The sequence below is a fragment of the Coenobita brevimanus genome, chromosome 23, assembly GCF_032717465.1.
Source record: "Coenobita brevimanus isolate Jiangsu-jjx chromosome 23, ASM3271746v2, whole genome shotgun sequence".
NCBI classification, from domain to species: Eukaryota; Metazoa; Arthropoda; class Malacostraca; order Decapoda; family Coenobitidae; genus Coenobita; species Coenobita brevimanus.
This window is the reverse complement of record NC_136976.1, coordinates 68,179,638-68,205,126: the sequence shown is the minus strand read 5'-3', so window position 1 is coordinate 68,205,126 and position 25,489 is coordinate 68,179,638. Positions and strand designations below refer to the sequence as shown.

Sequence of the window (25,489 nt, the reverse complement as noted above, 5' to 3'; positions counted from 1 at the left end):
AGAGAAAAAAAGTTCTTTGGTAGCCATTATTCTTTGAATTATTGATAAATAATGATAATATTGCCAAGTGTAATCAATATGTTGAGTGCCTGTACGATAATATGAGATAGGTTTGCAGTAAGGTGGTTAGCATGTGTTTATGATCAATGGGTATCACTTCTTGGTAATTTATAAAGAATATTCATGATAACTTTCATCCATATATTACATGTATATGAACATTTTTCGATATCGGCAAAAGCACTTGGCACGGAGGCAAGTAGATGTATACAGTTCGAAAACTCTGAAACGAAAATTTCAGTAGACTCTTTATTTCTTTTTCACTTTAAAATTCTGCTGCCAGTCACAGTGAATTTAATTTTAATTCATAAATGTAGTAGATATGACAAAATTCAAGCATTCACTTGCAACTCCGGGCCGGCTGTCAACGGGTTAACGCCAAATGTCGCAAGAAGTTGATATTATTTTATTTATTAAAACTCAAAGATACAGTTATACAGCAAAAAACTGTAGTAGTACATTGATGTAATTCAGTAATTGTTTTTTGTATGGATTTGGGTTCGGTTTCTTGTTAGAAACGCGAGAAAATGTAAGTTTCCATAAATGTGGAAAGTTTCCATTGCTTTAGTTTACTTTAATAATTTATCGTTTGTTTCTAATTCCCAATTTGCATGCCATTATCTTACAAAACAGGGTACATTGCCGGTTTCCTCACAAGCTAGAAGACGCATGAAGTACGTGCGGTCTGATTAATTTCCATAAAAGTGGGTCAAACCAAAGTATTGGCGAGGAGTGGCGCCCGCGAGAGAGTCCGGTAGTGAGACAAGCACAGCGTCCTGGAGTGATATTTGTGATAGCAAGCGTAGAGTACACACTTCACACACCTCATCACCACCTGCACACCTGTAAGTGGCTATATTATACCACATTTACAGTTAAGTAAAGTAGATAGCGGTGTAATTGGTTGTAGTAGGATCGGTTCGAGTATTCTCCATCGTTTTGAGGACCGTTGACCTGTCAGACGCAGTGGGGGTGGATGCATTTAAATGTTCATGTGGCCCACGGCACCTGAAGTGTGGGGGGAAAACTACAGTCATGTCGGCACATAACCCATACATGTTCAGTGCAGCACATTCAGGATAATGGCGAATGTTCGCAGGACACGCTTCTCGTTTTGTTTGTGAAAGGGATGTGTTGACGATTGGAAGTCCAGTGGTCAGAATATATACATGATAAATCGAGTGAAATGGCCAGTGCTTCAGAGTTTTTAGTAAAATACAGTGGTAAAATTATCGTTAAAGCCCCTAACTCACTTTTTTTTTTTTTCTTTTTTTTAACCTACCCTAACCAAACCAATCCAAGCTGACCTATGAGGCTGTTCTGTATTAACTGAAGTGACTGGTACTCAAAAATTCTTGTCATTGGGAGAAGTTTCCATTAGAGAACAGAAAAAGGAATTCTGTTAGGGATTGAAATGATAATAGAACCAGTACAAGCCAAATGGAGTGGTAGATGTCTAAAGCTTTAGTAATAGCTTCATTGTCTGGCTACTCCCAGTCTTTTTGCGTGTCCACCATCAGTGTGTTTAATAGGATATTGTACAAGTTAAAGTAGGTTTTCTGGTACAAATCTTTGTATGCCCTTCCCCCAACATTTTTTTCCTGTTTCACGCTTCACCAGATGGTTGCTAGAGTATTTAAGGATTCATTTTATAAACATGTCTGTCTATCTTTCTCAAGTCAGATGCCACAATCCCATAAGGGGTGGCCGTTTGTCTTTTGAGTTAGTGGTTTTATGGGGAGGGGCACTAACCCTCCGCCAAACCCACTTATTGACACGTATGGATGTGTGGGTTGGTTATATGGTAACCACCCATTGTTGTAAATGGTTTCCTAGCTTACAGAAAACCATTAGGCTTGTCACTCAATGTGAAGCCACCTGCAAAGGAAAGAAGAGTAATAAAACTGGCAGGAAAGATGGGAGAAATAGGAAGAGAGGAGGGCAAATACAGAAAAAGAATGATAAAGGTGGAAGAAGTCGGGAGTACTCCATTGAGTGGATGATGGATCATATCTGGAAATATCCTTAGCAGTCATGCATGTTTGGGACCCTGTAAAGTGGAGCATGCATAATGACCAGAGATCAGTTAAAAATGTTACAAAATGTAGGCCATTTTAGTTTTTTTTATGTTACATGTTTTCACCAAAATATGTGATGGAAAAACTAAAGTATGTGGTTTTAATCAGTGCTTTATTTCCATGAAAAATTTGGGAAAAAATGAGAAACGATACACGACCTGTCCTGCACCCAGGGGGGACGGGTGGATTCCCCCTGAAATGTATTGACATTTCAAAACAGTAGCCTTATTATAATACTGAATGATCAGTTGATCACTGTCAGTGAGCCATAAACTGAAATTAAGTACATATAGCCAAAAAAAATGGAAAGGATCATGTGATTAACTTTTTGAATTAGCTAGCTAATGAATCCCCCCAAAATGAATTTCTGGCTACAGATTTGTATACAAAACATAGTACAGTGCTATGAAGTATATATACCGTAGCTCAGACTGCTGAACAATTGTAAAAACAATTTGTAACCACGTCTTTGTTCAGATTTTCTTCTGTAAGATGCTGGCTTCTGTTAGTCAACACATTTTTGTAGACCGAGAAGCTTCTCTCTACATCCACATTGGCAGTGAGGGCAGATTTCAGATTTGCTATGTCTGCTGGCCCCCCAATATGTTATTTAGGACATTTTAGGACATTTTTAGCAGATTTCTTGTTTTCTTTTTTTTTTTTTTTCAAAAATGTGTTTTATGTGAAAAAAAAAAAAAAATGTACTTCACATATTTTCCAGATCTCTGATATTGATGTAATGCAGGACAGTGTAATGGAAATCTTGTAATGCCAAAAGAAATGTGTATGCATGGGTTTAAAGCATAGTATAAAGGAGCGTTGTGGTGTGGATGTGGATGTGATAGGAAGCATTATGAGGAACACACTGAGGTGGTTTGGCCATGTGGAGAGGATGGAGGGTGAAAGACTGATGAAGAGAGTGTATGTGAGTGAGGTGGAGGGGGGAAGATGGAGGGGGAGGCCGAGGATGAGATGGAGGGATGAGGTGGAGAGGTATATGAGAGAGGGGGGTGTGAGTTGGGAGCAGGGCAGTGAAATGGCGGGGGACAGGGCGACTTGGAGGTGATTTGTTTGTTGCCACCCCAAACGGGCTTGAGGCATCTGGCAATAGATAGATAGATAGACTCCATACTGTACTTTATTTATATAACCAGAGTATGTACAGTAAGCAACAATAATAGTGTCGTGAAATTTGGTGAAAACATAAGCTAACGGGCTAAGCATCTGGTACATTCCGCCGTCTCTCATACGGACGGTTCGTAATGTTTCACGAGTTACATTTAATCTTCGGACAAAACCACGACACGACTACTGGTGCTCACTGTACATGTCAGCATTGGTTACTCCACACATTATTATTGTGAGGGTTTTACTGTACTTCACTTAAAGTTTGTCGTCATAGTTATGGAAATAACAAATGTGCATTTGTGATAGCTGGTAAAAAAAAAAGTTTTGTTACTGACTGGTGTAGTGAAAGGGGTATGGGGAGGGGTGGCATCCCCTATAAATTTCATAGAAGAAACTATTTTCATAGGGGAAGTTGTTTCCCTAATTGTGATAGAAGAAATAGTACATTTAGTTATGTTTCTCAGTTATGTAACATGCTTCCTGCTGAATCCAACTCTCCCAAAAGAGGTAAAAGCATATTTTGTCACATTGTTCAGTTATGTTACATTATCCTTCTTTCTCTCTCTCTCTCTCTCAAAAAAAAAAAAAAAAAAAAAAGAGCATTATATTTATATATATCATCATCATCATCAGCCGTTGAGATCCACTGCAGGACCGGCCTATCCCTACTATTTAAGCAGGAACGATACAGCCAATGTATCTCTACCTAGTGGCTTAGGCTGTCTGGTAGAGACTGTATGTAGGATGAGAAGTGCTTGTGAGTGTGATTGTAGTGTTGTAATGGCTTTGGATGTGTGTGTAGTCTGTGAACCAAGTGTAATTGGCCCACCTTAAGCCTATTGGGTGCAAGCATACTAGTATGCGACACTGATTCAACCACAGCACCCTTTGTGTCCGCCAGAGTAGCAAGTGGCTTGGTGAACACTTCCCAAAGTTTTTACAACTCTGGCGAGAGACGAACCCGCGCTCACCAGCATGCGAAATGCACACTCTAGCACTGTACCACAGAGGCTCCATATATATATATATATATGTATATACATACATGGAGCCTCTGTGATAAAGTGTGTGTTTTCGTACACTGAAGAATGAGGGTTCACTCCTCACCAGGGTCAAAAACTTTGGGAGCGTTCTTCTGCCCATATACTGAATTGGCGGACACAAGGGGTTCTGTGGTCGAATCAGTGTCGCATACTGTAAAGTATGCTTGCATCCAGTCGGCTTGCGCGGGCCGATTACACTTGGTTCACAGACTACACACACATCCAAAGCCATTCCAACACAACAATTACACTTATAAGCACTTCTCACCCTACATACAATCTCTACTAGACAGCCTAAGCCACTTGGCAGAGATACCATACATTGCCTGTATCGTCCCCACTTCGGTAGGGATAGGCTGGTCCTGCAGTGGACACTCAAACGGTTGATGAGATGAGATGAGATGAGATGAGATATACATACATACATAAATATATAAATATATACCAGTATATATATATATATATATATATATATATATATATATATATATATATATATAATGAAAAAATCAAAGTTACGACTGACCATGTTGCCACTTTTAGGGAGGGGGGGGCTACACCAGGTTACAGATTGCTATTTTCCAACTTATGTGGCACAGCTTGACCTAAATGCATGGAAAAGAAGTTTAGAAATTAAAAAAGATTTTTAAATTTTGCCAGATATGAGTTTGTACCAAGCACAGGTACTTGAATGTATACCATTCCGGTATTAGCCTATAATAATGATGATGATATGTTTCTTTAAGACCTCTTTGGTTAAATGGGTTGCCTGTTTCTTGTAGTATATGGTATTATGACACTGAGTTGGATGTTTGAAAACTGTTTGAGCTCAGCATGGGTCTGCAAGTATGGCACTATTCATGGATTTTGGAGGTCAGTCACTGTCATGTGTATTCCTCAGTCACTGTCAGATGTATTCCTACCCACTGAATCTCTTGTTCTCATTAATAATTAGGTTATTCTTTCCTGTATTGCATATTTAGTACAAAATTAATGGAATATAAACCTAGTCAAGTAATGCTGTCCTTCCTATAAAGGAACTCTCATGCTGGGGCTGGCCGTGTTAAGGCAGATGTTTTCTTTGGGTTTGAAGCTTAACCAAGAGACAGAGCCATCAGTTTTACTTCACAAAAGTTACTGGAAACTTAGGAAAAAACAAGTCTTAGATGTGGCAGTACTGTCAAAGAGTAGGGAGAGTGGCCATGTGCAATCTGCCGCAAGGTATTGGGAAGTACAGTAATTGCATCTTGTGCGGTGTTTGTGATAAGTAGATGCATAAGAGATGTAGTGGTATTAGAGGTAGACTGCGAAATAATGCTGATTTTATGTGTGCGGTGTGTCAGGGAGAGCAGGTGGAAATTGTCATGCGTGAAAAGATTGAACTTGCTGGTGAGTCTCTTGAATGTGTGGAAGAGTTTTGATATTTGGGAGACATGTTATGTGCTGGAGATGGGGCTGAAGCTAGCTCTGTGGCTAGGGTGAGGAGTGGTTGGAAGAAGGTCAGGTAGCTGTTGCCTCTCGTGACATTAAGAGGGCTCTCCCTATGTGCTGAGGGATCTTTGTATGCAGCTTGTGTTAGGAGTGTAATGCTGTATGGTGGTGAGACCTGGGCAGTAAAGGAAGGGGATATTTGCAGGCTCAGACATACAGAAATGATGATGATTATGTGGATGAGCAGTGCTTTCCCGAGTGCAAGGCCTTGGGGGGCTGGGTTTACGATGGAAGAGTTGAGGCAGGATGGGACTGGAATGTATTGGTGTTGTGATGAGGAGAGGTAGATTGAGGTGGTTTGGGGATGTGGAGAGGATGGGGGATGACAATTGGGTGCACAAAGTGAGAAGCGTTAATATTAGGGGTGAGTTTGTGAGGGGTAGGCCAAAGAATACCTGGGACCAGGTCGTTAAGTGTGCCCTCAGGGTTAAGAGACTGAACAGGAAGGCTGCCAGAGATCGAGCAGCATGGAGAGCTGCCCCTAGGTGACCAAGGCTGATGCATGCAAGCATGTTGGAGCCTTCAAAAACGAAACATGTAATACAGTTTATAATTGTGGGTATAAGCATGGACATCGATTGTCTACCAGTTCTTGTTGCTGGGTTTCCTGCCTAAGTGTTTAGGCATATAATGATGATGCAGCAAGTTATCAGGTATTGTAGTGTCTCCAAACTCAAACAGTTGTGGGCATAATATACTGAAAAATGCTTCCTCTTAAGGAGTCTCCGTATTGAGGTTGGTCATGGCACAGCTTATTTTTTTCTATAGACTGAAAGCTAAACCAAGTGCCAGAGCAGCAAATTACTTCCCAGTAGTAGCTGAAAGTTATTGAGAGAAAAGAAATCTTTGATTTATAATAAGACTTGCAACAGTGCAGGAAATATGGCCTTTCTAGCAGGATATTCCTACAGCCCTTTTGTTGGAGGATTGTCAGCACTGTGAGAGTGAGGTGAGTAAATTTATAGTGGCATCAGGCACCATTACGGTAAGGGCAGAGTAAGTTACTATATGACAGTACTGTATTGTGATACCAACTCTGACGTATGGAAGTGAAGCTTGGACGTTGTTAGAAGGACACAAGTCAAGAGTGAGAGCAGAGGAAATGAGCTATTTAAGAGGAGCCTGTGGAGTCACATGGAGAGACAGGCTGACAAATGAGGATATAAAGGGGCGTTGTGGTGTGGATGTGGATGTGATAGGAAGCGTTAGGAGGAATACACTGAGGTGGTTTGGCCACATGAAGAGGATGGAGGGTGAAAGACTGACGAAGAGAGTGTACATGAGTGAGATGGAAGGGGGGAGAGGGAGGGGGAGGCCAAGGATGAGATGGAGGGATGGGGTGGAGAGGTATATGAGAGACGGGGGTGTGAGTTAGGAGCAGGGCAGTGAAATGGCGGGGGACAGGGCGACTTGGAGGCGATTTGTTTGTGGCCACCCCGAACGGGATTGAGGCGTCTGGCAATAGACAGATAGAAGTTTTGTTTAATTTATAGTGGCATCAGGCACCTTTACGATAAGGGCAGAGTAAGTTTTGTTCATATATACAGTATATATATATATATATGTTGTTATAATGTATGATACAGGGCACCCAGCTTTGCACTGTAACCTCAGCCAGCCAACTTCTTTCGAGAGAATAGTACTGTATATGACTCTTGTTGCATAACGTCCCCATTTCACATCTACCCACCTCGTGCAACGTACTTTTTTCTACAACAGGCAGACCTTCATCATAACCCCAGTAAAGGCTGTCTGTAAGCACCTAGCTGATGTGGCCAAATTTCTGTAGTTCATCAGGTTTACATCTAGTTGAGTCTTTGGCCAACACACAATGGTGTCTCAAGTAATGTGGTTGTGTGCTTTTGGCAAGCTTCTGTATTATACAATACAGGCACCTGTATAGGCCACTAAACCAGTGACCCCTTTCTCTGACTTGACCAAAAAGTACCCTAAGCTTTTTGCCAGCACACAAATGATATATCATTTATACTGTACAATATTGTACTGTAGTTTAAAAATATTAAATAGCTTATGAATGTGTACACACAATAAAGCAGACACACCAGTAACACACTGAAGCCAGCTACATGCAATTGGAATGACACCTACCTCAGCTTAAGCAGTGTTGTAGCTTTTCATGTCCATATCCCTGCCACAAGAGCTGCAGTTCTTCATACTATGGTATCATGGGGAAAAAAGTATACGGTACCGTATTGCATTTCTCAAAACCACCCGTACAGTACTATAGACCATTGTAGAGAAGACTGATGATAAGCTGCAGCCTGGCAAGGGAAAGGAAGGGATGATTAGGGGGGAATGTATTTTTCAAGGAGGTCATGTAGCCTAGAGCAAGTGGATATGATTGAGGAGATGAGAATGTTATAGGTGAGTTATTTTAAGGGTGGGAGTAGGTCTGGAAGGCCTAGAAGATGACTAGATGCGGTATCTTAAGTGAATGTGTGAGAAAATATGGTAAGGAAACTGAAGCAGGGAATTGGTGCAAGATTGAAATAGTTGAATGAAATACCCGGTACAGTACTATATAACGTATATGAAGATACACTTGACAAAGCTTGCCCCCTATTTGGTAACTTGGCTGTATTTTTAATGTGTGGGTGGTTTGCATTTGAGGTGAAGCCAAGACAGTCAGCAGCCTAAGTGATGGGAGAACATTTATGGTTCATTTTATTGGGTACCCTGTTGATCTTTCCTCAGATTTTGTGCTTTCATATTTCTTTTCCTGGAACTTACCCACCCCAAAAATTAGTGGGAAAGAGGTTCGGGATGGTAGTGATGATAGTTTTAAAGAGATACCAGTAATCTTTTCATAGTGTTGGCTTATCTTTGCATTTAATCATTAGTAGCTATTATTCCTATTACAGCAAGACCTCACTATAACGAACTAATTGGGGCCCAAGCCATTCCGATAAAAGCGACATCTGGACTTCCCCCTGCTAACCTGGACTTTTTCCGATATGTCAGACATTAGTCCATATCTCATGAACAGTTTTTAAACTGTTTTGACTACCACTGCAGTACTGTACTGTACTGTTATAACTTCACTACTTTAATCAAATGGTATAATATATATAATAATACTGTACTGTACACTGATAAACATGTCTTTTATTTACCTTATTGTGGTGAACATACCTGAAGTGGTCAGGCAGTCCGGACTGCTTCTGGTTTTATCGGACATTTTCCGATATATAGGAATTTAGTCCAGTAGTTAGGAGCAGGGCAGTGAAATGGCGGGGGACAGGGCGACGTGGAGGCGATTTGTTTGTGGCCACCCCAAACGGGATTGAGGCGTCTGGCGATAGATAGATAGATAGCTCCTCGAGTCCGATAAAAGTGAATTTCAGTTTACTGAAGTCCGTTATACAGTATTGAGGTTTCACTGTACTATTATTTTAAGGTATGGGTAGATACTTTATGTATTGGTTACCATTTGCAGTTCATAGTCAGATCATGATTAACCAGACATCAGCATTGTCTTCATATGTGCATTACTGTAATATCATATTATTTATACAAACAGAAGCTAGATGTTAAATCCCTTTTGTTTCGTTCGTAAAGGCTTCATGCATGCACGCTAGTTGGAGCCTATATAAAAAATGTGAATGAAAGTTCTGTACAGTAATACTCATGAATGGGTTAACATGACATCTAAATCCACAAAATTTTGCTATCACTTTCTTTTGAATGATTTTCACCTTTCAAGATTTTCTATTTAACAGAACAAACATGGCCAAAGGAAAGAAGCTACCGTCCAACTATTTCAAACTGGTCAACCCTCTCGTCGCCATCCTAACACTTGCCGGTGTGGCATTCCTAGTGGTGAGTTTTTTTTTTTTTTTTTTTAAGCCCATTTCCATCATTAGTACGGTAAATGGAATCTGCTAATTGACAGGATTGATATGGTAGTTCTTAAGTTCAGACAGTTTTGTTTTCCAGTTATGTGTCTTTTTGAATAATTGTTGACCCTGTTGGTACTGTATTTATCATGGTCATATCATTCCTAGATTTTAAAATGTATGCATTACCAGTATTAGTTATATGACAGATTATATTGTACATTCATTACTTTTAGTAAAGTCATCAGTACAGTACTGTATAATTTTGAAAAGAAAAAAAAAAAAAAAATCCCTGATGGATTGAGTCATTAAGAACTGATATTACTTAGTAGCTGTACTGTACAAACAATTTTAGGATAATGGTATGCTTTATTGAATTTGCTTCAGAATGTTATCAAGAACACAATACAGAATACCCTCTGGATGTGTGGGCAAAGTGTCACCCTTGGGTACCATACTGCACATTTTGAGCCTGCACACATGAAGATCATACTCTATCCATGCTGCCAGAGCTTAGCTTTCCTACCAGAGACCCTCTATGATCCCAGCTAGACTACATATAGTATAGACTATTCTAAGGACTTAGTCTACTGTATTTAGGTTAAGTAGACATAAGACAGTGACACAAAAGAATTTTAAATATACTAGTAAAGGGAGAAAAAACTCACAATGATATACCCCAACTTATCTACTAAAAATTTTCTATGGCATCAGCTAGATTACAGATATGCTACCTAAGTTAGGCATAGCCTGCTGTTAAAGGTAAAGTAGACAAAGACTAACATTTGAGTAAAAAAAAAAAAAAAAAAAAAGGCAATTGTAGCTGTCAGGAACCTCTCTCTGGAGCACCACTGTGCAATTTGCATCCTTTTTCCACATTGAACCCATGCATCCAGAGGGTCTATTATTTTTGGCTATATTTTTGCCGTATGTGCTTTTCCAAAGAAAAATGTTCATATATGCTAGCTATAAAGTACCAGTAACCTTTCTTAATTGCTTAATGAACATTAAATGAAACAGCTTCCTCAGTATAGCCAGTCCTCAACATCCTATGTTATCATTTTCATAATATTCTTGTTTCCTCACTAATATATTGGGTGAGTAGGATCTAGAAGTAGGAAAATGAAAGCACAAAAGGTAGAGAACAATCAACAGCATGCCTAGTGATAAGGGTTGTAAGTTCATTCTTTCATCAATTGGATATCACAAGCATGAATCTTCCATAATACTTAACTGTACAGTATGTGCTTGATAATGTTTTGCCTACCCTCTCAGGAATGACAAGGGAGTGGCCTTACATATTCAGTTTTCCCCTCTCAACTTCTATACCTTACATTCATAGTACTGTACTGTACTTGCCACATCCAACTATCTTCTTGGCCTTTAAGTCCTTAACCTCCCTCATTCAGAATCACTCACTTATATTCTAAATGCCATATTATTTATATCTGTTTTCTCTGTCACTGTATCCTTTAAACATATCTTCTGCCTTGTGATCAGTAGTTATCCACGCTCCACATTTTCACAGATCTCTCTATTTCCTATCCTATGAAAAACCTGCTTCAAAATAAGCAAAGTTACCTTCATGTATTTTGCATATTTTGCACATAATCCTGTCAGAAAACAATGTAGAAGCAGCAGTACCTTGAAGCTGGATGTTTGTGCATGACCAGTGTGTCCAGGAAGCTTATCATGCAAATTGAATACACAACTCTTGTCATAGGAGCCCATGATAACTATATGACATCCCCCCTTGGCCCTCTAGGAAAACTTTTTACCTCCTGATCATACTCAGCATTCTTTGTAGTACATATACAGCTTCTAGGAACGTCACTGATCTGATTGTGTACAAAGTGAGTAATACCGAGTAAGGATGGAATGATGTTTGGATGTCATTGAAATAGATGTTCAAGGCTGAGGAGCTAGAGGAGGGGGAATGAGCAACGCTTCTAGCAGCTGTAGGGCTGCGGCTAGGCCTGGAACCCCTCAAAGTCACTGCCCCAGTCATCATCACTGGCAGCTTGTGGGGACTCAGGCACTACTGTGGTACTAGGCTGGGGAGAAAGATTGCGGAACTGGGGCTGGGGCAAAGTAGTCAATGATGGGGGTTTGGGACTATTCATTACTATAATTATCTTAACAGAGTACTCCCATAAGATGCAGTCAGTTTCACACTGGAGAGAGAGTTTATCTGTGTCACGCAGCAGCGTCATTAAAGTGTCCTTGGGCCGATCATTGATTTCCAACACTTGGCCCAGCTGCTGATGAGTGGGTCCCTCAGCATGCTGTAACTTGGCTGCTGCTGGCTCCTGCTGTGTGGCATCAGGTGCCAGGCATTTCTCATCAACCTCTTTAATAAACTGATGTCAAAAGCACTGAGGTTGTTACATGGAACTAGGATCACCCAGGATTTTATCGTGAGTGGGAAGCCAAGGGTAATGCCACTCAGGGATGAGTGTGGTTGGTCACTCTCATCTTAAATGTCAGGACCAACTGCCTAGCCCCGGGCTCCTACGCTCCTCATGGGGCAATGTAGGATTGGATGATGAATGATGATGGATGGAAGCCAAGGGCCAAGGTTGGCTGGTAGAAACAGTGGGGAGAGGGAGGAGGACACTGAGTGCGCATGCACAGTGGCTATGTTGGCATACGCCACCACGTGTGACCTTTGAATGTTGTCATGGACAGAGGCCAACTTCTTGTATTTCTTTGCTTATACACCTAGTGTAACATGAAAAATGAGGCAAAAATACTGTGCAGTAAGTGTGAATACATGAGGTGTAGATAACTGAGTGGATGGCGGGATTATTGCTTGTATAACCTAGAGCATGCCAACACTCAGGCTTCCCACCAGAACTTTGAAAAGATGTCATCAGTCATTTAAATGTAGCTCTGCTCATAGGCAACCTAGAGCCATCAACTAAGTAGCATATTGCAGTTAAAGGGTTCTGTGTTCTCCTGGCACAAGCACAGTATACTACAATTACATTAGTAGTTTCTGAACTACAGTATTGACTTGTAAACAGGCAAAAATGGCAAAATTTACTTGGTGCCAAGGAGGACACACTTTGATTTTAGTTAGCTAGGGAGGGTTATCCTTGCCAGCCACAACTATAATCAGACAACCTGCACATCTTTCTCTTTACTTTTTTGCCAACAACACTCCCAAGCATCCTCTTCTTTACAAGCACTTAATCAGTCAGGCTTCTTTCACCATTTACTCCTGTCTTTCTGTACCATGTATACTTTTGTGCATTCTTTTGCTTAAAATGTGAATTAGCAGTACTAATGCCTAGCCCTTCCTGATACCTCTCCTTCAGTAGTCTTCCATTATCATTCTCTCCCCCTACTCTGTAATGACCCAATACATTATTCATAGGACCATTGTTAACCCTCTTCATGGCACCTATCACTCTTGAACATGACGTATTGCTCCATCCAGCGTACTGTAATAGACTTCATTTTGAAGTCTCCAGCAGCATTTGTTATGCTTTCATAACCTGCGTTGTGACCCCTTGCCTGCTTTCGATGAGATGAAGGTGGAGCATGGAGTTTTCTTCTGAGAGTTTCATCGCAGTGTTTTTAACATTGGTCACAGCTGTACTCTCACTTCACCACATACTGCAGTAGCTCAGAGTACCTTGTAACTTCATAATTAGCAGACAGTGCCTCACTTTAGACACTCAAGTGGTTCACATGGTAATACTGCTTAAACTTAGCAGACCAACTGGGAGATGCATTGAACTTAAGAAGGTCGGATATGTTCCTCTTTCGAGCAATTAGTGAATAAAATTCTTTGGCCTTAGTACGAAGGTGGCATCAGTCCACAGTTTAGCTGGCGACACACTTATGGTTAATATAAGATACTGTACAGGGTACTTCTCCATTAGCATAAGAATATAGTTCAAACCGGTATTTGCTTCCTCAGGCACATATCATCATTCCAGTGGCAAATACTCTTGATGGTGCTCATATTGATTCCATAATGCCAGCCTAAGGCTGTAACTTTCTTGCCACTTTTCAGCCTTTCCAGAATCTCACTCTTGACTTTAAGAAGCAAAATTTTCTGCGTCCCTCTTTGGTGCCCAACTTGGTCAGGGAGTCACAGGCAGATTGTCAGCTGTCCTTACACTTGGTAACATGAATGTTCAGTTTCGTCAGCATATGATAAAAGTGAGGTATCTCAGGTGATACACTGTTGGGTGCACATGCAGCAAGTAGGAATTTGGTGCAACTTCACAACCAAAACAAAGATGGCCAACTTGACTGTGGCCAGTCAGCTTCTCATGTTTACTCTGTGGTTGACACAAGAATTTGTTTACTGTGGAAAGTGAACTTTGGATATCTTGTGGTTGATGTGGATAAGGCAATTTGTGAATGTTAAGCACACAAATAATGCAATCCCTGTACTAGATAAACAGCTCATTTACTTTAGCCATGGCCAATATGTGAAGAAATAGAATATAACTGCCATGGCAGCAAGCTACAGTGAACAAAGAAGAAGGTTTGTGAGACAGGTTGGTTGTTATGAGTTGCCAATATAATGCCACAAGCTCCCCTCTCTCTCTCTCTCTCTCTCTCTCTCTTTGTATGTGTGTGTGTGTGTGTGTGTGTGTGCATGCATGCATGCGTGCTTCTAATGGCAATGGAAGGAAACTAGTGGGAGGTAAGGGTGGTAGGGGGTGGGGACTAGGAAGGCATGTGGGAGGTCTGAGGTGAGAGTGATTTTTAATCGTTACATGGCTGCGACTAAAATTATTTAATAGTTGTCAGTGATCAACAGCCAAGCCCTGAGTTATTCTGCCAAACTTTCTGGAAAGTATGACAGTGTATGTGTTAATGTTCTTAAATCCACTGCAGTGGAAATGTTAATTTCATATGGCATGAATGCCATATAAAATCATAGCCATGGTATATGAAAGTTGTATACCCATATCTATCCACTTTCTTTGTGAAACCACAAAATTTTCTGCTTTGTTTTCTTACATCCCTCACCTTTCTGTCAGTGCACCAAGCTACAATATTTAAAATATTTCTGCAGTTCATATGTCACCATTCACCATCATAATGTATTGGGAGCTACCATTCTCAGCAACTGCCATTTTACTGTGACCTGTGTTAACAGCAAACCTTGCCACTCACATTCATAAACTCTCAACTAGTCTGCAAGCTACATTGTATCATCTGCACATGTAAGATTTACAATTTCATCCTTTGCCTTTCACTACCTGCTTCACTCCATTTAACACCTATTTTAAAGATCCTACCTAACAGCACAATAACTGATTCTTTCATGCAGCCCTACTATACCACTTCAAGTTGTGTGTTACAGGTCCTGAAGATTAGCTTATCTGTAGGGCCAATGGCACTTTGTTTTCTACCCCTTATCCTTAAGCTAGAAAAAGAGATTGGGATGATGTGGAATTTGTATTTTGAACTGAAGATCTTCATTTTAATGGGTCTTAACCTTTTGTGCCTATGTATATAAAATATTGTTCAATAGGAGATTGCTCATAAGCTATACTATGCATCTGCATGTTTTGTAATGTTAAATAGGTAGCTGTAGTTGTGCATTAGCTTTATTTATTAGTTTTCCAACTTTGCTGGAGTGTAGCTGCCATGTGAAGAGATTGCATATTTAGTTTCAAATGCAAGTTAGGGTTGGCATTAAACAAAAATGTTTAGTAACTGATTGGTTAAGTGTATTTTATTTTTCTTCCAGGTGACCTTTGTTGATCACAAACATATATGCCCAGAGATTTTTGGCCCTGTATCCGAGTATGCAACAGTTTTGGCCACTCAGTACAAATATTACCTCAAGATTGGGTGAGTGATAAATGTTTATTAGTGACACAGGTATTGGTCTTCATAACTAGTTTCCAGTTGACACATTAGTTTGTATAGTACTGTATTATAGAAAAATTCATTTGTAGTGCAGTAACTTTCAAAGAATGACAGGATTTTTACCCCTTCTGGACAGAGTCTGGCGAAGTATTGTTTTTGGTCATTTGTTTGTGTGTTTGTTTCTTTGTTAGCAATATTATGGAAAAATGGCTGAATGAAATTACGTGAAACTTTCAGGATATGTGGACACTGGTCCCTAAAGAAAGTGATTAAATTTTGGAGATAATCAAGTGACCTTGAAAGGTTAAAATCAAGGTTATGGTTTTCAGAGGGCTATACCTTGAAACTGGTTGATGGTAGAGATATTTACTATTAGGAACATACAGGAACTCATAATATGGACTTTCATTTGGCATGAAGACCTTGACCTTGAGTGACCTTAAAAATTCAGACTCAAGGTCGTGGATATTCAAGGGGCTATAACTCGAAGTTTGTTGAAGATAGATATTTACTGCTGTCAACTTATAGGAAGTCACATATGGGTTTCTAATACCATGACCTTTGACCATAAGTGAAGGGGGCTATAATTAGAAACTTGTTGAAGATAGAGATGTTTACTCTCATCAGGATATAGAGGTCTCATATGGGCTTTCATTTGGCACCATGACCTTTGACCTTGAGTGACCTTGATAGGTCAAACACAAGGTCACCGATTTTCAGAGGGTGTAGCTTGAAAACATTTGCACCAGTATCTTGGACTTTAATGGTATCCATCCATCCATCATCCAATCCTACGTTGCCCCACGAGGAGCATAGGAGCCTGGGGCTAGGCAAGTTGGTTCTGATATTTAAGATGAGAGTGACCACCCTCACTCATCGCTGAGTGGCATTACATGAGGCGGTGGCTCACTCAGTAGAGAGTTGGCCTGTAGTCCTACCGGACCCAGGTTCAAATCCCCTTTGGGGCAGGGGACAGTTTAAGTATTTGAATTTCATATAATCAGGCTTTACTAATCTACCAGAAGATCCGCCGACGTGTCGTAAAAATACCCCCGGTAATACCGATACACCAGTCCTGTACGAGACAGCCCTAGCATGTATTCAATATGGATGGTGGGTGTTAGCGCCGAAGAGGTGACATGTAAAGGTGTATGGCATGTAGGAGAACTACTGGGCCTTGAGAGCAGGTTGTGAAGCCTATGCCCAGAGTCGGACACATTAAAAAAAAAAAAAAAAAAAAAAAAAAAAACTTTGGATAGAAACCTACACAGGCTCAGTCCAATTGGAGCACCTTAATTACCCACTAAACCACCAGGTGCCATAACTCTAATTGTATACGGACACAATTTCAGTATTTAACAACAGTAAAATAACTGCTGGCAGGCAAGGTTTGTTCTGCCTGGCACCATTGTATAAAGTTATAAAAGGCTTCTATTAAGCAAAAGTTTGCGTTAGGCATATCTCTCAAGGAATCCTGCATGCAATTTGAAAGGGATATACAGTATCATGTACCAACACAAGAATAGCAGACAAGCCACAAAATAGTCATCTCGCTTATAGTGCGTGAATATGGGCGACACAGCCCACTGCACTTTATAAATTTGCTCTTTGCAAAGCATAGGATCCCATGTTAGAATGGCTTTGAGGGCGACACATCCTGAATTTTCGTATACTGATTCACCAGTACCTATCCCTAACTAAAATGCAAAAGGAAAACTTACAATGGAAACATGCAAGAGTAATACTGTATATTTATTATGAAAATTGAAGACCTTAGCAGCATTATACAAAGGGTAGATAATGTGAATTGTTGTTGTGGTACCTGAGGCCTTACCCTGGAAGGTTTCGGGACTATTCGCCATCAAGTCAATTCTCTGTCGTTAATGAAGACAGCTATGGGTGACGCTAGAATATACTTTAAAGGCGACTACAGCAAGGAAGAAACAAGTTAATTATTAACTTAAGGTTCAACTAATAAATATCGAAAGCCTACGCTGTTGAACATAGACTTCGATGGATCCGCTGAAATATACTTCTTAAAGTATTGATTAATTAGTAATAAGTATATTTATAGTATGATGGGGAATCGTCCAGGATGCGAATTGTCCTGAAGGGGAATCGTCCATGTTTTGACGGCGAATTGTCTCGGAACCCACTCACACATCAGCCGCACCCCACCACACATACTCACCAGCCCCATCTTTACCCATCGCACACTACAAACTATGCTCACCAGTTGTGAGAGAATACCATATGTACCTTAATTTTTCATGCCCGTCGCACATTGCAAGTAGCAAACGCACTCTAAACAATTATTGTCAGAACCCCGTCGCGCATTAGGCGAGACGCACTTTGCAATGGCGCACTTTAGGCGAGATGACTGTATTTCTTTAATTCTTCCGTTGTCCATACCCATACAGCCCCATATAAACAGGAGCATAGGGGGCTGGGATTGGGCTAGTGATTCCTGACATTCAAGGCAAGGGTGACCAGCCACATGGAAGATTATGAAGGCATTGGTGATCTAGTGGTTTAAGATGAGAGTAACTAGTTGCTCTCCCCTCTGTGATATTCCAGTATATGAGTGGACAAAATTCACTAAAGAAACAGAACAACATTTTAGCACAGTAAACAATATACCTATCCTTAACATTAACAGGCACATTACAAAAGTTCAGCAACATCATACTCAGCACAGACAAACACCACACTGCATGAGGCAACATAAGACAGAGGAACCCAAACTTTACACCGGAGATTGCCGTCCTTATAAGACAACACGACTGACTTGAACACAACTCACCTCTCCCACACACAGAAGACATAATCAAAAGGCTCCAAGAACTAAAGATTGAAATCAGCAACAAAACTAGCACAAAGAAAATGGAAAACTTTGTCACTCCACAAACCCCTCTTGTCTCAACAAAATACTTAACAGTATCACTGAATCACAAACATGCACTTCCAAGACTCGCGCTGCCATCACCTCCAATACTCAGACTATCCCATCCCCAAAAGAACAAGCAAGCAGACTCATAAACTGCCATGCAAACATGGGTCACTAAACACCAACTTGCACCAAGTCTGAAAAACAACCCTCTTGACATAGGCAGTTCTTTTTACTCAATCACAGTGCAATCCCCTTCACTCTAGAACAGACACACAAGGTTTTCAAGAAAACAGATAACTACAAACACAGGGTCAGATGGCATCAGTAACTTGCACATGGAACATTTAGGACAACAAGACATCCAGGCCCTCACAAACATCAGCAACTACTCCTATGCACACTGTAGCAATTCTAGTACAGTAACCTCTCAGTTTACATGAGAGAGGCTTTCCTGAAGAGGATGCATTAAGTGGTTGTTGTCATTTATCCTCATTGATTTCAGATTATTGGATTTAACGTTGGAAAGACCTCTTATTTGCAGTATGTTGTGACACAAAAATTTGGATGCTGCTTCCCGAGCTTTATTCAGCTTAATTGTCAAGTACAGCCAGACACAACAATCTCATCTGTTGCAATAAATGATGCATCCCTTATTTAGTCACCAATATAAACAAGATATACATCTCTTCTGATGCTTTTATCATCAGCTGTATAAAAATATAGCCTTCCCCATAACAAGACATCAGTAACAAGATATAAATACACAATCCTTCACCCATGGATTGCATAGTTACCTTTTTTTTATCCCATCCCATGGTGCGCAAAAAAAATGAAGGATTATTATTATTATTTTTTTTTTTTTTTAATTATTTTTTTTATGTGAAGATAAACATCCAGGGCATCATCTACTGAAAGGAAAAATGATCTCTCTCTCTCTCTCTCTCTCCATCTTTGCGTAGGGCCATTTGTAAGTTTACATAGGGGAGTAGTGAAAAAATGGGGGGGAAAACAATATTTTTTTGTTTTTGTTTTTGTTTTATTGTAAACTTGAAGATGAACATCCAGGGCATCATCTGGTTAAAAGAAAAAATTCTCTCTCTCTCTCTCTCTGTGCCCATCTTTGCGTAGTGCCATGTGTAAGTTTGCATAGGGGTGGAGTAGTTAGCGGTGATGCAAGGCCATTACAGCCTGAGCTGTGGCTTGCAACCTGACGCAGCCCAGCCTGAGCTGTGGCTCGCAGTCCACGGGTTAATCTAAGAAAGGCAAAATTTTATGTGCCATGTCTCCTGACACTTCATTTCAGATGTAAACTTTCAAAAGTAAGGAGTATGAAAAGCACCTTCAAAGTATGAAGTGCACATTAATTTCACACAATACATCATCAGAGTGAAGAGGTTAAGGGCCATCCATCATGTGGTCACTGTTATAGAAGATAAGTCTGGTGTATCATGGTTTAAGAATGTGGCAGCTCCACCACCCAGGGATTACTCTGCAAGCTGCCTCAGATGTCCACCATATTAAGTGGGTAGTTTTGCTAGCTACGTAGCTGTTGGCCTGATTGTGCCAGTGCTTGAATGATGTGGGTGCCTGGCACCACTCAGTTCAAGTATCCATCCACCCTTTGTGAGTTGATAGATAAAATGAGTACCTAGGATAAAACTTGCAGAAGGCAACTGGTAACCTGGATGATGCAGTGACTTTGTATCTCAGGAGCTGGGGTGAATAATCCACCCCAGGCTCAAATTTGTTAAGTTACAGAGATGAGCACCACAGCTAAGCACCCCACGGTAACTGTCTCCTCATGTGCAGCGCATGGTTCCCTCTACTTTGTATTTTCACAGCTGAACTGTCTGTTATTCTTTTTGTTCTGAAGTTTTCCAAGGTTCTCTTCCTCCACCTTTATTATCTTTTCTGATTCTCTCAGCATGCTCACATCCTTACACACCACGCCTTCTTCTCATCCTCTAATCACCCAAACTCAGGAGTGGCTGTTCCGGCTTTCTGTCTGGAAAAAGTCAGTTCACTTCTGCTGGGTTCTTAGCCGTATTGGGGTTACAGGGAATGAACAAACTGATTTGTTGTCTCCTCTAGGTCCCCTTTCCACCTCATTCCTGCCTTCGATTTTTTCTCTCTTCTAATCTGTCTCTCCTGTTACCATTGGCAATCCTCGTGCAACCTGTAGGTTAACAATAAATCTCATAGTGTTAAACCCTCTGTTCTTCCTTGGCACACATCATCCCACCCCAATCATCGATGGGAGACTATCCATGCTCTTCTTCACTGAGGCCATATCTGCCTCACTCATGGTCATCTAATGAGCTATGTCCCTCAGCCCATCTGTTCACACTTTAACTGCCTTATGACTGTCCACCAACACCGTCTCTCAGCTTTCCCCCTCCTTGCCCTATTATGTCGGCTCCCATGGCTTACTGATTTCCAGGGTAAGTCTCCTGCTGTTTCTGTTTCCAATATTATCACTTTTTTTTTTTTTTTTTTTTTTTTTTTCCACATCATATGCCCATACCCCATTATCCAGCACCTCGCTAGACCGAACACAAGAAATAGGGGAATAGCCCCACAATCCAAACAATTTGAATGTCCATCTCCTCACTAATGCAACAACCCACCTCTTCATTCCAAAACCCCGCCTCTCCCTAGGTTTGAAACGAGGCTGTCCCGGTCCTGCCATCCTCCCTCCATCCCCTCTCTTCTCCCCCTGTCCCTCCTCCATCCCCCACGACACTCAGCACTGCCAGGCATGTCTCCCTCTATCCACCTGCCCTCCCCCACCCCTGGTTGCCTCCCTCTCCATCCCCCAACCCTTCCTCACCCCCTGCTTGTCTCCCATGTGTGTGGGTGGGTGGATGGGTGGGTGAGTGAGAGTGAGTGAGTGAGACTAGGGGGTTAGGTAGTAGGACTGTTTGGCCTTCTTGTTTCCTTCCCCATCCCTCCACCCTCCCCCACCCCCACTTATCTCCCTCCCCATCCCCCCACCCACCTCCACCCCACCCCCACTTGGCACACTGTCAGCTGCCTGCCTCTCAGTTGCCCAGAAGCATCTCACACTGCACGTCCCACCCACATTATCATCCTGCATGTGATGTTTGCTGTCTTATATTTTAGCAGTGGCATTGTTTATGAGAATAATAACATTATCTTCTGTTGATTGAGTAAGGTATATGAGAGTTTGAGTCTGGAATGCATCTCTGGCCTTTCTCCAGTATCTTATGGGGAGAATTGCTTCGATATCAGACATACTTGCTGACCGAACACTCCCACTGGTACTCAACACTGCCTGATGTCGGGGTATGGGTGTATATTTGATATAATTATTTACCCTGTTCCCTTCTACCATAGTGCCATATAGCCATGTTATGGCTTGGTGCAAATTTTTCATTATTCCTTCCCTCTGCCTTGAATTAAAAAAAAAAAAAAAAAAAAGTATTGCGAAGGATAGGATAGATTGTACCTAGTGCTCACTTTATTTTCCGAGTCATGTGTCTAGTCAAATCAAAGAGCTGTGCTCTATTTCCCAACCCTGTAAATGTGGGAAAGTAGATTAGATTGAGAAGACTAAAAAGATGCTATAAATGTGGGAAATGGGTTAAAACAGTGAAGATTTAGAAAGAAGTTGTTAATGTGGGAAGTTGGGTTAAGGTAGTGAATATCAAGAAAGATTTTGGAAATATGGGAAATTGGGTTAAGATAGTGAAGATTTAGAAAGAATCTGTAAATATGGGAAATTGAGTTAAAATAGTTAAGATTTAGAAAGAAGCTACAAATGTGAGAATTCATGTTAAGATACTGAAGAAATAGAAAGATGCTAGGTCTGTAATAGAAAATGGTTCAGGGTTGTGCATATTGCATAAAAGTGCTCTGATAACCAGTTGTAGTTTTTGATACTGCTTAAACCCTGTCAGTCTGGCTGAGCAGACCTGTCAACCACAGGTGAGCAATTGCTTCTGTGGGGCCCTCCTACAGGTACATTATATTATAGGGATCCAGCACTCCCTTGTGATCGACAAAATCTCGCTAGGGTTCTTCCCATGGTAAGGTGCAGGAAAACAGATATGTCACCTGGGTGGATGGTGCAGCTGTTCCACCCAGGGTGCATAGTGCCACCATTTGTAGGTTCCTCGTGAGGTCTTTCAGTTTACAGTATATAGTCCATGTGTAGGTTCCTCATGAGGTCTTTCAGTTTATATAGTAGCACATAAGTCAAATGATTCTCTCTCTCTCTCTCTCTCAAGATGTAACAATTTTCTTTTTCAGGTTGCTTGTGGTGGCAGCGATTCACCTGCTTGAGACGCTTGTGGCTGTGTACAAGTGCTATAAGCTCCGCCTCAACACAGTGGTGACTCTGGCATGGACTGTACAGACACTACTCCTTGGCATCCTATCACTTGTCCTCCTCATCTGGCCGCAGAAACCCAGCCCACAGCCTCAGCAGCAGCAGCAGAAGGGCAAGCAGCAGGGAGGCAAGCAGAAGGACAAGGGTGGTGCCAAGCAAAACAACAAACAGGGGAAGAACCAACAGCAACCAGCCAAGGCATCTAAATCCAAAAAAGAGAAATGAAATGGAAAAATGAAATACTTATATTTTTTACATTATACAAGTTGTTGCCCCCTGATATTTGTTAAAGCATTTGTCACCAAGAAAAATAAAGTGGGTGCTGTTTACCAGTGTGAGGATTTGTATCCTTATAGTTAATTGCTTGAGTTGTTATTAGAACTGATGTTAGGGTTGTGTATAGCCAAAAAGATCACCAGACTAACTCTGTTCCCTACATAAGTAGGCTGGAAAGACTTAGTGATGTTTTTTGACTATATTTGGACTGTAGAGCTTGAGTGTTCACACATTAGTGGTGGGTCATGGAATCTCCATAATCCCATGTCCCTACAAGGAGCAGGGGAACATTTGGCTCTTGCTTCCACCGGTTTATAGCATGATCACTATATGCGTGCTTGACAGGCATAGTTTTGGAATAATACAGTTGGCATACTGCATATACATTCCACACAAAAATGCTTTAATAAGCTGTTTTGTGCATTTAAGTTCAGCTGTTCATGAACATTTTTATTCTGCATACCATTTGTCAAGAAAAATGTTGGGTAATTATCTTATGTGCATGTTATATGATAGGCAATTTGTTTCACATCGTTTATAAAGGCTCCAACATGCTTGCATACATCAGCCTTGGTCACCTAACTGTGGCTGTCCATGCTGCTCGATCTCTGCCAGCCTCCCTATCCAGTCCCCCGTCCCTGAGGTTACACTCTATGACCTCATCCCAGGTCTTTTTCAGTCTGCCTTTCACAACCCTATCCCCGATGGTAACAGTTCTCACTTTCTGCATCCAATTGTCATCCTCCATCCTCTCCATGTGCCTAAACCATCTACCTCTCCTTATTGCAACACCAATACACCCCAGTCCCATCCTTCCTCTTAACTTTTCCATTGTAAATCTAGCCCCCCCAGGCATCGCATTCAAGGATGCTCTGCACATCCACCAAATCACTGTCATTTCTGTATGTTTGAGGCTGTGAATTTTGTCTTCATTTACTGCCATGGTCTCACAACCATACAGCATTACACTCCTAACACATGCCGCAAACAAAGATCCCTCAGCATGAAGGAGAACCCTCTCAATGTCAGGAGAGGCAACAGCTCTCTGAATTTCTCCCAACCATTCTTCACTCTATCCACAGATATAGCTCCAGCCCCACCTCATGGAATCTCCATAATCCCATGTCCCTACAAGGAGCTGGGGAACATTTGGCTCTTTGCTTCCACCGGTTTATAGCATGATCACTGTATGCGTGCTTGACAGGCATAGTTTTGGAATAATACAGTTGGCATACTGCATATACATTCCACACAAAAATGCTTTAATAAGCTGTTTTGTACATTTAAGTTCAGCTATTCATGAACATTTTTATTCTTCATACCATTTGTCAAGAAAAATGTTGAGTAATTATCCTATGTGCATGTTATATGATAGGCAATTTGTTTCATATCGTTTATAAAGGCTCCAACATGCTTGCATACATCAGCCTTGGTCACCTAATTGTGGCTGTCCATGCTGCTCGATCTCTGCCAGCCTCCCTATTCAGTCCCCCGTCCCTGAGGTTACACTCTATGACCTCATCCCAGGTCTTTTTCAGTCTGCCTTTCACAACCCTGTCCCCGATGGTAACAGTTCTCACTTTCTGCATCTAATTGTCATCCTCCATCCTCTCCATGTGCCTAAACTATCTACCTCTCCTTATTGCAACACCAATACACCCCAGTCCCATCCTTCCTCTTAACTTTTCCATTGTAAATCTAGCCCCCCCAGGCATCGCATTCAAGGATGCTCTGCACATCCACCAAATCATTGTCATTTCTGTATGTTTGAAGCTGTGAATTTTGTCTTCATTTACTGCCGTGATCACACAACCATACAGCATTACACTTCTAACACATGCTGCAAACAAAGATCCCTTATGAAGGAGAACCCTCTCAATGTCAGGAGAGGCAACAGCTCTCTGAATTTCTTCCAACCATTCTTCAATCTATCCACAGATATAGCTCCAGCCCCACCTCAGGCATATAATGCCCCCCCCTCCCCCCCCCAAAAAAAAATCACCAGCAAGATCAGTCCTTTTCATGCCTGACTATCTCCATATGCTCTTCCAGGCACATTGCGCACCTGAAATCAATTTTATCTCGCAGTCTACCTCTTAATACTGCTACATCTCTTATGTACCCACTTATCACTAACACCTTATGAGATGGATTTGCTTCCCATCCCCTTGTTGCAAACTGCACGAGGGCATGGGAAGTAAATCCATCTTGTACAGTGTTTGTGATATGTGGGTGATAAGGAAGAAAGTAAATACACAAAAGGGAGGAATGAAGTAGGGAATTTAAGCAATATTCTGTTAATGATGTTGTAGGAAGCAGTGTGGGGAAAAGATGGAGGGAAGTCACTGATAAAGAGTTAAAGAATATACTGTTGTTGTTGAAACTTTTCAGGCGTATTTGAACATGATCCCAGTGGACTGGGCACTGGAGAGGGCTACCATCCTGTGGTTGCATCAGTGACACTGAATAGA

General features: G+C 41.2%; 1 protein-coding gene across 1 annotated transcript; it reads left to right on the top strand.

Annotated features, from left to right (window-relative positions):
* The first annotated feature begins 710 nt into the window (after window positions 1-710).
* LOC145392885 (uncharacterized) lies at window positions 711-23,071 on the top strand. The gene is made up of 4 exons (XM_080267171.1): window positions 711-905; window positions 9,541-9,640; window positions 15,380-15,483; window positions 22,664-23,071. The coding sequence occupies exons 2-4, from the start codon at window positions 9,548-9,550 to the stop codon at window positions 22,965-22,967; spliced, it is 501 nt and encodes a 166-aa protein (XP_080123297.1). The 5' UTR covers window positions 711-905; window positions 9,541-9,547; the 3' UTR covers window positions 22,968-23,071.
* The last annotated feature ends 2,418 nt before the right edge of the window (window positions 23,072-25,489 follow it).

Excerpts from the sequence above, each read along its gene's own strand:
- LOC145392885 (XM_080267171.1), top strand. The coding sequence starts at position 9,548 with ATGGCCAAAGGAAAGAAGCTACCGTCCAACTATTTCAAACTGGTCAAC. Across the intron at positions 9,641-15,379 it reads CCGGTGTGGCATTCCTAGTG|GTGACCTTTGTTGATCACAA; the intron begins GTGAGTTTTTTT and ends TTTTTCTTCCAG. Across the intron at positions 15,484-22,663 it reads AAATATTACCTCAAGATTGG|GTTGCTTGTGGTGGCAGCGA; the intron begins GTGAGTGATAAA and ends TTTCTTTTTCAG.